General features: G+C 37.9%; 2 protein-coding genes across 2 annotated transcripts; both read right to left on the bottom strand.

Moving 5' to 3' along the window:
- Positions 1 to 2,487: 2,487 nt before the first annotated feature.
- On the bottom strand, positions 2,488 to 5,987 carry LOC120469426 (membrane-spanning 4-domains subfamily A member 4A). The gene is made up of 7 exons (XM_039658404.2): positions 5,851 to 5,987; positions 5,612 to 5,754; positions 5,373 to 5,522; positions 4,248 to 4,301; positions 3,923 to 4,075; positions 2,692 to 2,814; positions 2,488 to 2,596 (listed from the first exon to the last, which is right to left on the bottom strand). The coding sequence occupies exons 1-7, from the start codon at positions 5,855 to 5,857 to the stop codon at positions 2,558 to 2,560; spliced, it is 669 nt and encodes a 222-aa protein (XP_039514338.2). The 5' UTR covers positions 5,858 to 5,987; the 3' UTR covers positions 2,488 to 2,557.
- Positions 5,988 to 9,057: 3,070 nt separating this feature from the next.
- LOC120469572 (uncharacterized) lies at positions 9,058 to 11,040 on the bottom strand. Its single transcript, XM_039658636.2, has 5 exons — positions 10,429 to 11,040; positions 10,196 to 10,336; positions 9,836 to 9,991; positions 9,470 to 9,625; positions 9,058 to 9,267 (listed from the first exon to the last, which is right to left on the bottom strand). Exons 1-5 carry the CDS (start codon positions 11,008 to 11,010, stop codon positions 9,124 to 9,126), a joined length of 1,179 nt encoding a protein of 392 aa, XP_039514570.2. The 5' UTR covers positions 11,011 to 11,040; the 3' UTR covers positions 9,058 to 9,123.
- Positions 11,041 to 12,976: the final 1,936 nt, after the last annotated feature.

Genomic DNA, 12,976 nt, shown 5'->3' with positions numbered 1-12,976 from the left:
TCACAGTGTGCAAACTTGACTATGTTCGTGACGCTGTCCATGTATGTGTCACTGAAGGTCCTACACGATCCTTCCTGCAACTTAAAGTTTCTATAACTTTCAATACATTTTCAATAAACCATTGAATGTCATTAAGCACTTTCCAAAGCTGACTACACCATGGGGATTGGCATATTTAATTTTTTTTAGTTGACTGAAGAAATTGTGTTTTAAGTACTATGAATAAGAAATGACTAAAAGTTATTATAAAGTGTTACCGTTACCTAACTACAGTGGTGGAATGTAACGAAGTACAAATACTTCGTTACTTTACTTAAGTACATTTTTCACGTATTTTTACTTTACTTAAGTAGAATAAATGGTGCATACTTTTTACTTTTACTTCGTTACATTTTGCAGCAATTATTATACTTTCTCGACTACATTTCTACAACTTCTGATACATTTTCGTTACATTTTCTGATCAGTTTTTCTCCCCTGCCAAAACGTAATCTGACCATCCGTTCGTTGCACGTTTGTCTCACCAGTGACGTTTGGTTGCCATAGATACAGTATATCAACCCGGTCACACTAAATGCGTCTCACACGCAGTGTGTTTATCATGCAACTCATACACGAAAATTTGTTTTTACGTGCATAGGAAACACACCGTGTGTAATATATGTTTGGTTCGGTTAGGATTATGGCAAGCCAAGAGGTTCAGAATTACACCATAAATGAATCGCGTTTACTGCCAAACATAGTTATAAACATATAGTAAGGATAAGCACGATATTGCCTAATTGCAAGCTTGTTTCAGAAATGGTGACATTTTTTCCATCATTATTGAACATCATTATAGGAGTATTAGGTTGAATGAGTTAGAATTAAATGTTTTATTAATCATTAGAAAATAGTCATTAAGAGAATCAATTGTTAAGTACTTTTACTTTTAATACTTAAAGTACATTTAAAATAAAGTACTGTTTACTTTTTACTTAAGTATGGTTGTCATTGTGTTACTTCTACTTTTACTAAAGTAAATATTTATCTGGGTATTTGTACTTTTACTTAAGTACTGAGATTCAGTACTTCCTCCACCACTGCCTAACTACAATCAAAATATTCTCCATTCATTCTCATTATTAATGAGCAAAAAGGAGAATAATATTATGGATAAACATTCACTGTGAGAATGTGTTATCAAAATGTTCCCAGAGTTGATTTCGAGGCTTCAACATTGAGGGAATGTGTGTGTCTCCTTGCTGTCCATATTAAGACAAGTCGTGCATCTCCATCCCCGTTTTCAATGTGAATACGAAAGTTCACGCGCTCTTGTCTTGTGCTAACTTTCCATTGTTATGCATACTTTGCTATGCATATGCATTACTTTCAATATCTCGTGAGCTGAATATTTTTAAAACACAAATAACATTGTTTTAATATTTATATTTTCCTCAAAAAAATAAACTCTGCAGACGGTCCCTTCTTAGCAGCCTGCGATAGAGGTCAATGTATTTTGTCCACTGCGAAGGAAAGCTCGTTTTGAGGAAAATTAGCTTATAGCTGCTGGTAGTTGTATGTGTTAGGGGTTATTTGTGCAGTAACAACGATTTATTGAACGCGGTAGTCCGCGAATGTGCGAATATAAGACCCAAGTGAAATCTTGATGGACTGAATGACTTTGACTGTTTCTCTGAATCCCTCCTTTTGCACAATCCAATCAAGACTATTTGAACTGTGTGAAGAGGGTTTTGATATAAATGAAACCTGCATTGTTTATATTGGGATTGTGTGTGTTTAATATTATCCCAATGGTGATGTGTGGTGTGATGGGTCATGGTGAATATACTAAAATATGTGCATACTGAATCATAGTGGTTTGGCTTTCTTAGAGTTTGCTCTTGCAACATTAAGGATTCATGTTGATTAATTTAGTACATGTGTCCTGTGTTCGCCCTCCTTCTTGATGGGACTAACGACCCTAAACAAGATTAAGAACATTTTGGCAGAATATATATATATATATATATATGTGTGTGTGTGTGTGTGTGTCTGACACCCCAGCATAGATTGAAGAAGGAAAGTGTTACAATGTGATATCCCAAAATTCACATAAAAATGGGTGGATGGAAACATACTGTAATACATTAATATAATCATGCATGTATGCTATAAAAATGCTGTCTACACAGAAAATCATTCATGATGCATGTAATTTTTAAAAATATATATATTTTAATAACCTCTTATTTGAGTATTGACATTGTCCATATAGCGACTGATTCTTACAGTATATGTTCTGTAAAAGGCCATTCTTACACGTTTACATTTTGTATTGTAACGATATTAATTCATTTTAATGAATTCATACTGGCTAAAATTTTGTGTTCAGAAATAAGTGAAATAAGACACACTTCGTTATTGTTTTCATGCCCTTGTATAGATAAAAAATAAATGAATAGAAATATTGAGATGTTTGAATATAGTATAATGTATAGGTGTGTCTAATAATGTACCAGTTTTATTAGTATTATTAGATAAAATTATGTCTTTTAAGGTGCACACGCGATCACTTTCACTGTGGAGCTGTAGGTCGCATCATGGCGATGACAGGCTGAAAAAGACAGAAACGGTTTACAACTTTGCATCATATTTCACATCATTCGTTCTGAGCATCATGGAAAGGTTTATGAAATGATCATCACGTACCACATGAGATCTGGGAGTGCAGCAGGGAATCACCTTGCAACAGTACGCGGCCAGAGTGAGAGAGATAGCGATCTGAGTCAACTCCATGAGTAGATCCAATACAGTCAGCTGAGTGAGTACCTCCTGTGCGAGTAAAGAGGGTAATGATATATAAATCCTTAATAGTTCACTTTGAAATTAATTTTTGGTATGTTTTAGCTTACCTCAAGGGCAGCCAAGATGTAGGCATCTTTTTTTACACAGTATTTTCAATTTTGATATTTTTATGTCAAACCGTTGTTGTCCGTCAGTCATATAATGGAGGTCTATGGTCACCACCTCAAAGAGCATGCACAGAGAAGTCCAAATTAAACATGATTTAATGACTCGTAAATGTAAGTACACATTGATGGCCTATATAAGACACGAAACGAGCGGTTTGTGTGAGAAAACGAACAGCACTTACGCAGACCATAGCGTCCGCGCCCTCAGATACTTGGATTCAAGAGATAAAAACAAACGATATAAATACTGTTTGTTTTCTCACAAAAAACGCTCGTTTCGTGTCTTAGGCCATCAATGTGTACTTACATTTACGAGTCATTAAATCATGTTTAATTTGGACTTCTCTGTGCATGCTCTTTGAGGTGGTGACCATAGACCTCCATTATATGACTGACGGACAACAACGGTTTGACAAAAACATATCAAAATTGAAACTACTGTGGAAACAAAGACAAAGGTTTTGATGTAAGCTTAATTTCAAAGTGAACTATCCCTTTAAATGGCAAATATTTCATCATCATAACTGTTTTGTCAATCCCCGAGCCCCTATAGCTTCTGTTTACCACACCTGATGTGTGAGTTGATGAATGTTTATATGTGAATAAAAGCCTAAATTAAATCTGTTTATCATGTAAAGTGATGTAAAATTCGCTTCTCTTTTCTCTTTGGAGAATTTGGAGTACACCGCTCAATTCATATGGATTAGTTTTACGATCTCTTCATGAACCGTTTGAAGCTCAAAGTAGTTGCGTAGCTGTTTGTGGAGAGTACAGAACGCTCTCAGATTATATTAAAGGGTTAGAAATTGATTTTTGGGTGAACTTTCCCTTTAATTTCGTACATTTAGAAACTGTTTCATATGAACGTTTTTCTCTTGAAGATACCACTTATAATATGCAGAGCATTATTTTCAAAGGAGAAAAGCATAATAGCACTGACATTTTCTCTTTAAAACGGTTTAGCTTGCCTCTAAAAGTATGCATGTGCTGTTTTCAGGAACTGTCTCGTTATAATGGTAGAAAAGCCAGCAGACACCATGTGATGAGGGAGTCATCGTGTTGAGGAGATAGCCAGCATATAACACACAAGTGATCACCTGCATTCCCAAACATGCCTTGAGCTGTTAAGAAATAAAATGACACGCGTAAGATGAGAAATGCCTATTTCCTGACACATTCGGAGTGGGTACTCAAAACTTCAGTGGGCCCATTTTACACACAGTGCATAACTTGCATGATGACACTTTTTTATATAAGAAATTTCCTCTTTTTTTGTGCGGTGTCCACTCTTACTGTCGGTAAGTGGAGTTTCTGCGCTGCTATCGCCAAACTGCCAGCAATTATGCCCTGTTGAAGGAAAACACAGTGTTACATCAGGGATGAGCAACTTTTGAAGGGTCACTGTCCTGCCACTGACCCTGGTGTCAGGTGATAATGACATCGTGGCGAATGTAGTTTGTCCGGATTACATTCGTACTAGAGTAGCTTACACACACACTCATACTAGAACATTTTTTTAACAGTTGTGAAGTAATAATTAGCCTACTTATTCAACATAAGTACAAGACAGTATGCTATATGCGATTTCAGATGCAGCCAATGTCTTCAGGATCACTATATAGCAGGTTAAAGAGAGTTCTTTAGTTCTGCAGGACAGTGGCCCTTAAATCTCTGAATTATCCATCAAGGCAAGATGAAACCATCTAAATTGAACCAGGAACCGCTTAAATTGGTTAAGACCAGCAAACCAACTTTAAATGGCTTATAAGCTTTGTAGCCCTCAAACCGTATTCACTTTATAGCCCTTAATCCTGTAATTGTGGACAAATGTGGGCACAGAGGACTCAGGTGTGATCCTAATTTTTATTTATTATAAATGTTATATCACTGTTTTCGATAAAGTTTTGTATGTCCATTTATGATGTTTTCTTTTATTTTGGGGGCATTTTTGAATTTATTTACTTCAAAAAGTACCATATTTTCTATGTAAATTATGAATTACTATGTAGTTTTATTTTTTTAACTTCGTTAAAATATCATTCCAATAAATTCTTCGAGCTAAAACCTAAAGATGAAGTGACTTTGCTGGCACCTGTCTTATTTTGGCTTATTTTAGAATGCTCTAAATTATATTTCTCCCATTCGTTTCTATGGGTGCCCATTTTTGACCCAAATACAAGATTAAGGTTTTTTTTTTTTCACCCACTTAAAAAAAAAAAAAAATTCAAAAAAGAGTCAAAATAAATTGTGTGTGTTCAGGAGGCAAATTTAGGAAAAGTAGCCAAGTCTTGTACCGCTCAGATCAAGGGAAGTATACGTTAAATCAAAACTATTTTGCCCACATTTGTCCAGAATACAGTTTTAGGGTTAACTATATGAAAATAATGAATTTAAACACAGCCTACAATGAACACTTACAGCAACAGCGGAAAACGCTCCCATGATCTGGTAAATCATCCATTCAAAACTGATTATCTTAGTATACGGATGATTGTATTCATAAGATATTCCCAAATAAAACAGAATTCCGAGACCCATGAAGAAGACATTCAGCGCGATCTCCGTCACCTGTGGATGAGACACAACTCTTCAGTAGACGTGTTTAACGAATCACAACACATTGAATTCTACTTTAACGCGAACCTAATTACGTGTACCCCTAAAATCTTGGGTTCTGCCTCGAGGTATTTGTATTTTTGACGTGGGTTCCTCTGGAAAGTAACTTCCACTAACGCCCCAGCGTCGCCTGAATCGCTCGCGCTCTGCGCTGCAACATCCGAAACATCTGCCTCGGGCTCGCCTGAGGAACAGCGTCAAAAGAAGTCTCGGATCAGTCCAGGTTCGGTTGTTGCAAATAACAATTTATAAGATACACAATATTTGTAAGAAATCTTACTCGTCATTTTCTTCGGCTGGTCGTTAAGTAGGCTATGCGATCAAAACAATAGCTATATTATAGCTGACGATCCCTGAAAAAGACTCTGTTATGGGGATTTCGGAATGTTTCCGCCCATCTCCCATCTGGAGCTTGAGGAGTTCATACAGACTTCTAGCCTATGGCAATCCATTTTAACATCTAACCCTTACAATTTACCCAGCTAACAAACTGAAGTGACAAAGTAGGCTAATCGCGGTGACCAAACTTTCGTCATGTAAACGGAAAAGTGAAATTTCTGGATCATTCTTTTTGAATCAGTTTAGCCTATTTTTCAATGGGCAGACATTATTTTCCCAAACTAATTTAAAGGTTATTTCTGCTGTGAATGATGAATGCAGACTCAAAATGAATCATTTATTTAGAAAAAAATACACAAACATGAACAATAAAATACTCCAAAATGATTAATAAAAACATACAGCGAAACATGATTGTAAGCTCAGCATCATTATAAATCGTTATGATATGCTAGCATAACAGTTGCTATAGTTCAGAGATGACTAAGGAAAGATATAATCAGGTATACAAATTAACAAAAGTAATAGATGTGGGTAATATACTTAACCAATCTGTAAAAAAATCTGTCCTTAATTTTTTTTTGACAAAAACAAAAACATTTTTATAAAAGCTATTTGTTCGTTGTAAAGTGTAAAGGTCCTTGCACAAAGTCTAAAATTTTCGCACGTTAAAAAATAAATACGACGTCATGTTGTGTCAATCACATTTACACACTGCCTCCGCAAACTTTCGTTTTTGAGTATTTTGACAATTCACAGCCACCGAATGACGAATATGAAAAACAAATAGTCTACGAAAGTTTCGGACTCAGTGTGCAAGGACCTTAAGACTCAACTCGGAAAAATAAATTCTTCTGTCAGGGGCAGTGGAAGTAAAAGTGCCAGAGATGCACCTGATGTATCTGATGTCCGATGAGATGGTCTGTGTAATTATTCCATCTTCATAACTTGTTGCGAAATAAAAAAGTTTAACACCTCAGATAAATGTACTTTCCTGTCTTGTGCGCTGCGCACACTATTCAGTTGAGGAGGCGCACTGTATGTCATGTATATAAAAAGCAAGGTTGTCCATATTCTGACTTGGTGAAAAGCAATGCAACATTATGTTGCGAGCAAGTCTTGAAATTAGATTACAGACTAGTATCTTTAAAAAGGTACTAGCTAAATAATAAAGAATAATCACTAGTAGCAAGTGAAATGAAAACCTTATGGAATATAGATACTACAGTATGTACCTAAAAAAAAAAAGCACTATAGCATGAAAATAGATACTGATACTGTGACGATCAGCAGCCGTGGTGCCCTCGAGAACCACTAGAGGGCACTCTCTCCCCAGGTTATGTTTCCCCATGGACTCTTTGTGTATTATTATGTTCAGCTGTGTTTCATTATTGGTTATTGAGTTCCTTATTTAAGCCTGAGTTTTCCCTGTGTCCCTTGCGAAGTCTTGTTACCCTGTAAGGGCCGGTTCACATATCGCGTCTTTTGCGCGCTCAAGTTCGTTATTTCAAATGTAGGCGCGTGGTATGCGCGCTCATAATGGAAGCGGTGTGGTCGCGGTGCGACGCGCTCGTTTTTTCCATGCGCGTCCGCGCCGCGTCGAGATAAAAACATCTCAACTTTTCAGAATACCGCAAGCGCACCATACGCACACAATAGGTCATGTGACAAGAACCAACTGAAGCGCAACCGCCCTGGCGCTTCGGAAAATGGAGAATGCGGCGCGCCCAGCGTTTTCTACGCGTTTTTAGGCGCTATATGTGAATGCGTGCAATTCCGAGTGTTATTCCCTGTTCTGTCTTTCCCTGGACTCTTGACCCTTGCTTGTTTCCTGGACTGCTCTCGAACCTGTGCTGCCTGCCTCGACCATTGCCTGTTTAGACCACGAGTTTCTGGATTGGCCCTTTGTTGAATTGTGTATCTGAGTTTGTCTGCTTGTTTCAAGTTTTAATAAAATGCTGCACATGGATCCGACTGTCTCAGTCCGTACGTTACAGATACATTTTAAAGATTAAATGTTAACATGGCTTTCCATAGGTCTTTCGTCAATACAGATGGAAAGGCTGAACTTGAAACCACTGTCGTATTTTACAGTGCGTTACTCTACTTTATAACAGAATGAACAGGAAAAATAGTTTTGCAATAGAGATGTCAACAAACACTACTGAGCTGCACAGACATAAGAATATGGCTCTGATAAGAAAAAAATAAGCTTATCGGAGACAATGGACTACCACAACTCCAAATGTCAGTGGTAAAGCATATCACTTTTGTCATGCAACAAGCTGGTGATGTGCTTTTTCACGGCGTCGTGTGTCTGGTAATACGACCTCTGTGACAACTATAGCAACAGATGAGAGAGTCATACATTCATAAAAACAGATTTACAGAAATACAGCAAGCATAGGCTATTTGTGATGATTATAAGGACCAGTATATGGAAAAGCTGATAAAGTCACAAAAGTTGTGTTAACATTTAAGTCTTCTCAGTTATTTATAGAGCAGCTTTCTCTACAAGATTAGGCTATAATGTTATTCCCAGGTGCTGATGTGTATAAAATGATACATTTCTCTCGGTTGTTTAGTTTTCTTAACCTTATTGCGCCGCATTGTGCCTGGTGTATGCCCATTTGATCAATGCATCCTTGCTCAATTAAAAATAATACTTTCTTTCAAAGAAAACAAACTTTTGAATATTGTATTCCAGATATTTCATGTTGCACCGTGCACAGTCTACGTTAGACCTATGACAAATAGGCCTATGTTTTTCTGATCATATTTAACATTGCACTGTAATTACACCGAGATTAGATTATTAGACCGTTTTACAAAAGGAAATTCTTCTGCTTGAGTAGATTGATCTGGAGAGACCATTAAAGACTTAGACTACCTGGAGAAATATGTATCTCTGAAAGGTGTGATCAGCTCATAGTGTTGCATGATAACTGAAATTGTGAATCAGTGTTATTACATAGCCATTGTCTTTAGCCATAAATTGTGGTAAATATGAACTATATTGTTGTTATGCTATTCGTCTGTGAATTTATTCAACCCAGTGAGAGCAATGAAATGAAAATGATCTGTTTATTTATATAACACCAGTGCTAATTATTGTGTGTTGTCATTGATAAATAAATACACATTTTGTATATATACATATTTTTTTTTATTATGCATATTAGACATGTCCAATTACAATAAGTATTTAAATCTTTCAAATTACACAAAATTTTGCAAATAAACAACATAAATGTTCAATTTGGTCAAAGATGCCTGGACCCGATCGTTGGTTGTTGAATTTGATTGCCATCCGCGGCTTTTTTTGTGGCTGTGACATCTCCTCTCCTGCACTGTCATCCTGTTGAAGAAACAGAAATAGACATGAACAGATTTAATGAGTGATTCTGAAAGAAAATCGAAAGAAAAATTGCTTCTACCATTTCTATATGATTTAACTGAATTGAAAAGGATATGATTCGCATGATCATCCCAGATTAAATTATTAAAGTATTTAGTTTCCAAATTTTAGTAAAATTGAGAGAGAGGAGGGTCTAACTAACCATAGCTCTTTTACGGGTCGGCTGGGACCTGGGCTGAAGTCTGTCCTGATTTTTCCAGTTTGGTGGTGAAGGGGATTTCTGAGGGTCCTGATGGTTGTAGCGCCTCAGTTCCACACAACGTTTTTTTGGAGGTGACCGATGCAGACCTGCGGTGTCCTGTTGAAAGAATAGACATAATCATGTAACGCTGAACAAATTTAAAGGGTGATTCTTAAAGAACATCGAAAGAAAAATTGTTTCTACCATTTCTATATGATTTAACTGAATTGAAAAGGATATGATTCGCATAATCATCCCAGATTAAATTATTAAAGTATTTAGTTTCTAAATTTTAGTAAAATTGAGAGAGAGGAGGGTCTAACTAACCATATCTCTTTTACGGGTCGGCTGGGACCTGGGCTGAAGTCTGTCCCGATTTCTCCGGTTTGGTGGTGAAGGAGATTTCTGAGGGTCCTGATGGTTGTAGCGCCTCAGTTGCACACAACGTTTTTTTGGAGGTGCCCGATGCAGACCTGCGGTGTCCTGCTGAAAGAATAGACATAATCATGAAACGCTGAACAGATTTAAAGGGTGATTCTTAAAGAAAATTTGCTTCTACCATTTCTATATGATTTAACTGAATTGAAAAGGATATGATTCGCATAATCATCCCAGATTAAATTATTAAAGTAGCCTATTTAGTGTCTAAATTTTAGTAAAATTGAGAGAGAGGAGGGTCTAACTAACCATATCTCTTTTACGGGTCGGCTGGGACCTGGGCTGAAGTCTGTCCCGATTTCTCCGGTTCGGTGGTGAAGGAGATTTCTGAGGGTCCTGATGGTTGTAGCGCCTCAGTTCCACACAAAGTTTTTGTGGAGGTCCGTTGTCCTGTTGAAAGAATAGATATAATCATGCAATGTTCCAAAGACTAAATCTAAAGGGCGTATCTTTTTATCATTTTGAAAATATAAGGGACTTACAAAAGCTTCTGTGTTCCGTAGACAAACCCTCTTACTCCATCTGGACATGGGTGCTCTCTCGGGATAGCTGGGTGAAGCAGGTCTTTTCTGTGGGGTCTTGGCTCCCTTTGGGCAATTCTGCTTCCGCCTCTGCCTCCACTGTTCCCTCAACTTCTCCCTCTGCTCCATAGGGATCCTGCGGTTTGCGGAAGACACTCGCACTAGGGCATTTTGCAAATGCTGCCTCTGCATCTCAGGGGTTTTAAAATGTCTCTTCACAGGGATCCTGTCAGGAACAAGTGCTCCCTGTGCACGACACACAGGCACTATCTCAGGCTCAGGGAATGTTAGTTTTTGCCTCTTCGAGATATTGTCCTGCATGGGTACTCCATGTGAGGCAGCCACTGGTGCTCTCTTTGGAGAATGGATGGACGTGGGTGGAGGCATATATTCAGGCATCAGTTGTCCTCTTTGTAGGAACTCAATGGGCTCAGGTGCTTCCTTTGAGGATGCTGTCTTTGGCTTTTTCTGCCTCCACTTTCTCCTCTGGTCCATGGCCATTGTTGCATCAGAGAAAGACTTCTGTTGGGACCTGACGGGCATACATCGTGTGGACCTTTCAGGCACAGGTCCTTTCGGTGTCTGCTGCCTCCACTGCTTTGTGGTCTTCAGTTCTCCTTCCTCATATTCCCCATGCCTCCACTTTCTCTGCTGCCTTGTGGTCTGAGAAGCATCACCGAAAACCAGGGATGAGGTGAGGTCCTCCATCTCAAAACTGGCAGGCTCAGGTGTTTCCTGTGTGGATCTGGCATAAAAGGGTGCTCCCTGCTTACTCCTCTGCCTCCACTTCAGTGTGGTCTTCTGCCTCCACTCCCGTGTGGTCTTCAGTGTTGCATCTGAGAAGCCCGAGTGCTGGGAATGAGCCTTCTCTGATTCATCATTGAAAACCAGGGATGAGGGGCATGGTGTTTCTCCTGCCTCTACTTTTCCCCCAACTGGCCTGAGAAAGAGTAATCGTACTCGAAATTATCAGGTATGGGGTCTGAAACCTCCATTATCGCCCACCACCGGCCTGCAGCGAAGGCCGCAGTAAGCTCATCTAATTCAGTAGATGAAGACTGATCTGCAACCTCAGAAATGGTGGACTTACTCATATTGATGTTAGATATGATATAGAAAATGGACTAGAAGTGAACAATCCTTTTCGCAATATATATCTGTGAAACACTGTGAAAGAAAGAGAAAGAAATGATTTTAGTAAACATACAGTACAAGAACCTGAAAGCTTGTTGTCTTAAGCCTAACGCAAACTTATGTCATCATCCACATTCTACAATTTTTGTCATCTGAAGTTCCACGGACATCCGTGTGAAGCCCAATTTTTGTGTTCGCACTAACAAATAGCTGTGCGGACATGAGTGTGCGCAAGATGGAGCGAAACACGGAAAATCAAGTAGGCTATAATTGATCCATCAGAAGAGGCAAGGGCGTATTTGTAATGTATTTAAAATGAACAATGAAGCTAAAAAAGTTCATTTTTATTTTTATAAATTTCCCTAGTAATGTGCATAACTTGTATTCACACAATATTCGGTTGTTGAGGCAAATTTGATTGATTAAATGAATCAGTTTAAGGCCAATAAGCTTTCAGTATCACTTCAGTGCCAAACATCGTTTTGTCAATGAAATCTAAATTATCAACAATTTTATATTTATGTATATAAAGCTTTGATCATCATTGATTTACATATTATCCTCACATTTACACACAAATCGCCACAGTGTAGCCTATATACCATGCCTAATTATTTATCTAACTGTAGCTACAGCAAATCGAGGCAATAAATTCCACCATTTAAGCAAATTCTTCTGCAAATTATGAAAACATTCAAATTTAGATCCCAAACCTGTGTAAAAAAAAGCATACTCACCCAATCGCCAACTCGCTACTAAGAGAACAAAGCCGCTGCACTCATATACTCACACCGAACGTCCTGAGAAATGCTGCGATGTGACTCGGTCTGAGGAAAACAACATAACAAGAATAAAGCATTTAAAAGATAATAAAAATGACGCGTTTTGAGGAATGCGGCGATCATGTGACTCGTTCTGACGAAAACAACACAACGAATAAAGCATTTAAAAAATAATAAAAATGACGCGTTTTGAGGAATGCGGCGATCATGTGACTCGTTCTGACGAAAACAACACAACGAATAAAGCATTTAAAAAATAATAAAAATGACGCGTTTTGAGGAATGCGGCGATCATGTGACTCGTTCTGAGGAAAACAACACAACGAATAAAGCATTTAAAAAATAATAAAAATGACGCGTTTTGACTAATGCGGCGATCATGTGACTCGTTCTGAGGAAAACAGCATAACGAATAAAGCATTTAAAAAATAATAAAAATTACGCGTTCTGAGGAATTCGCCCTCATATAATTCACACTCACAAAAAGTTCCTGTTGGCTATCCTTGTTTTTTTTTCTTTTTTTTTCCTTAACAGTTAAGCAACAGATCAGACGAGGAAGAGTGCGATCCCGAACATCAGGACGTTGATTTTAT

The sequence above is a fragment of the Pimephales promelas genome, chromosome 1, assembly GCF_988280905.1.
Source record: "Pimephales promelas chromosome 1, fPimPro1.hap1.1, whole genome shotgun sequence".
NCBI lineage: Eukaryota > Metazoa > Chordata > Actinopteri > Cypriniformes > Leuciscidae > Pimephales > Pimephales promelas.
The sequence above is the reverse complement of the archived record's forward strand: the minus strand, read 5'-3'. Positions and strand labels throughout refer to the sequence as shown.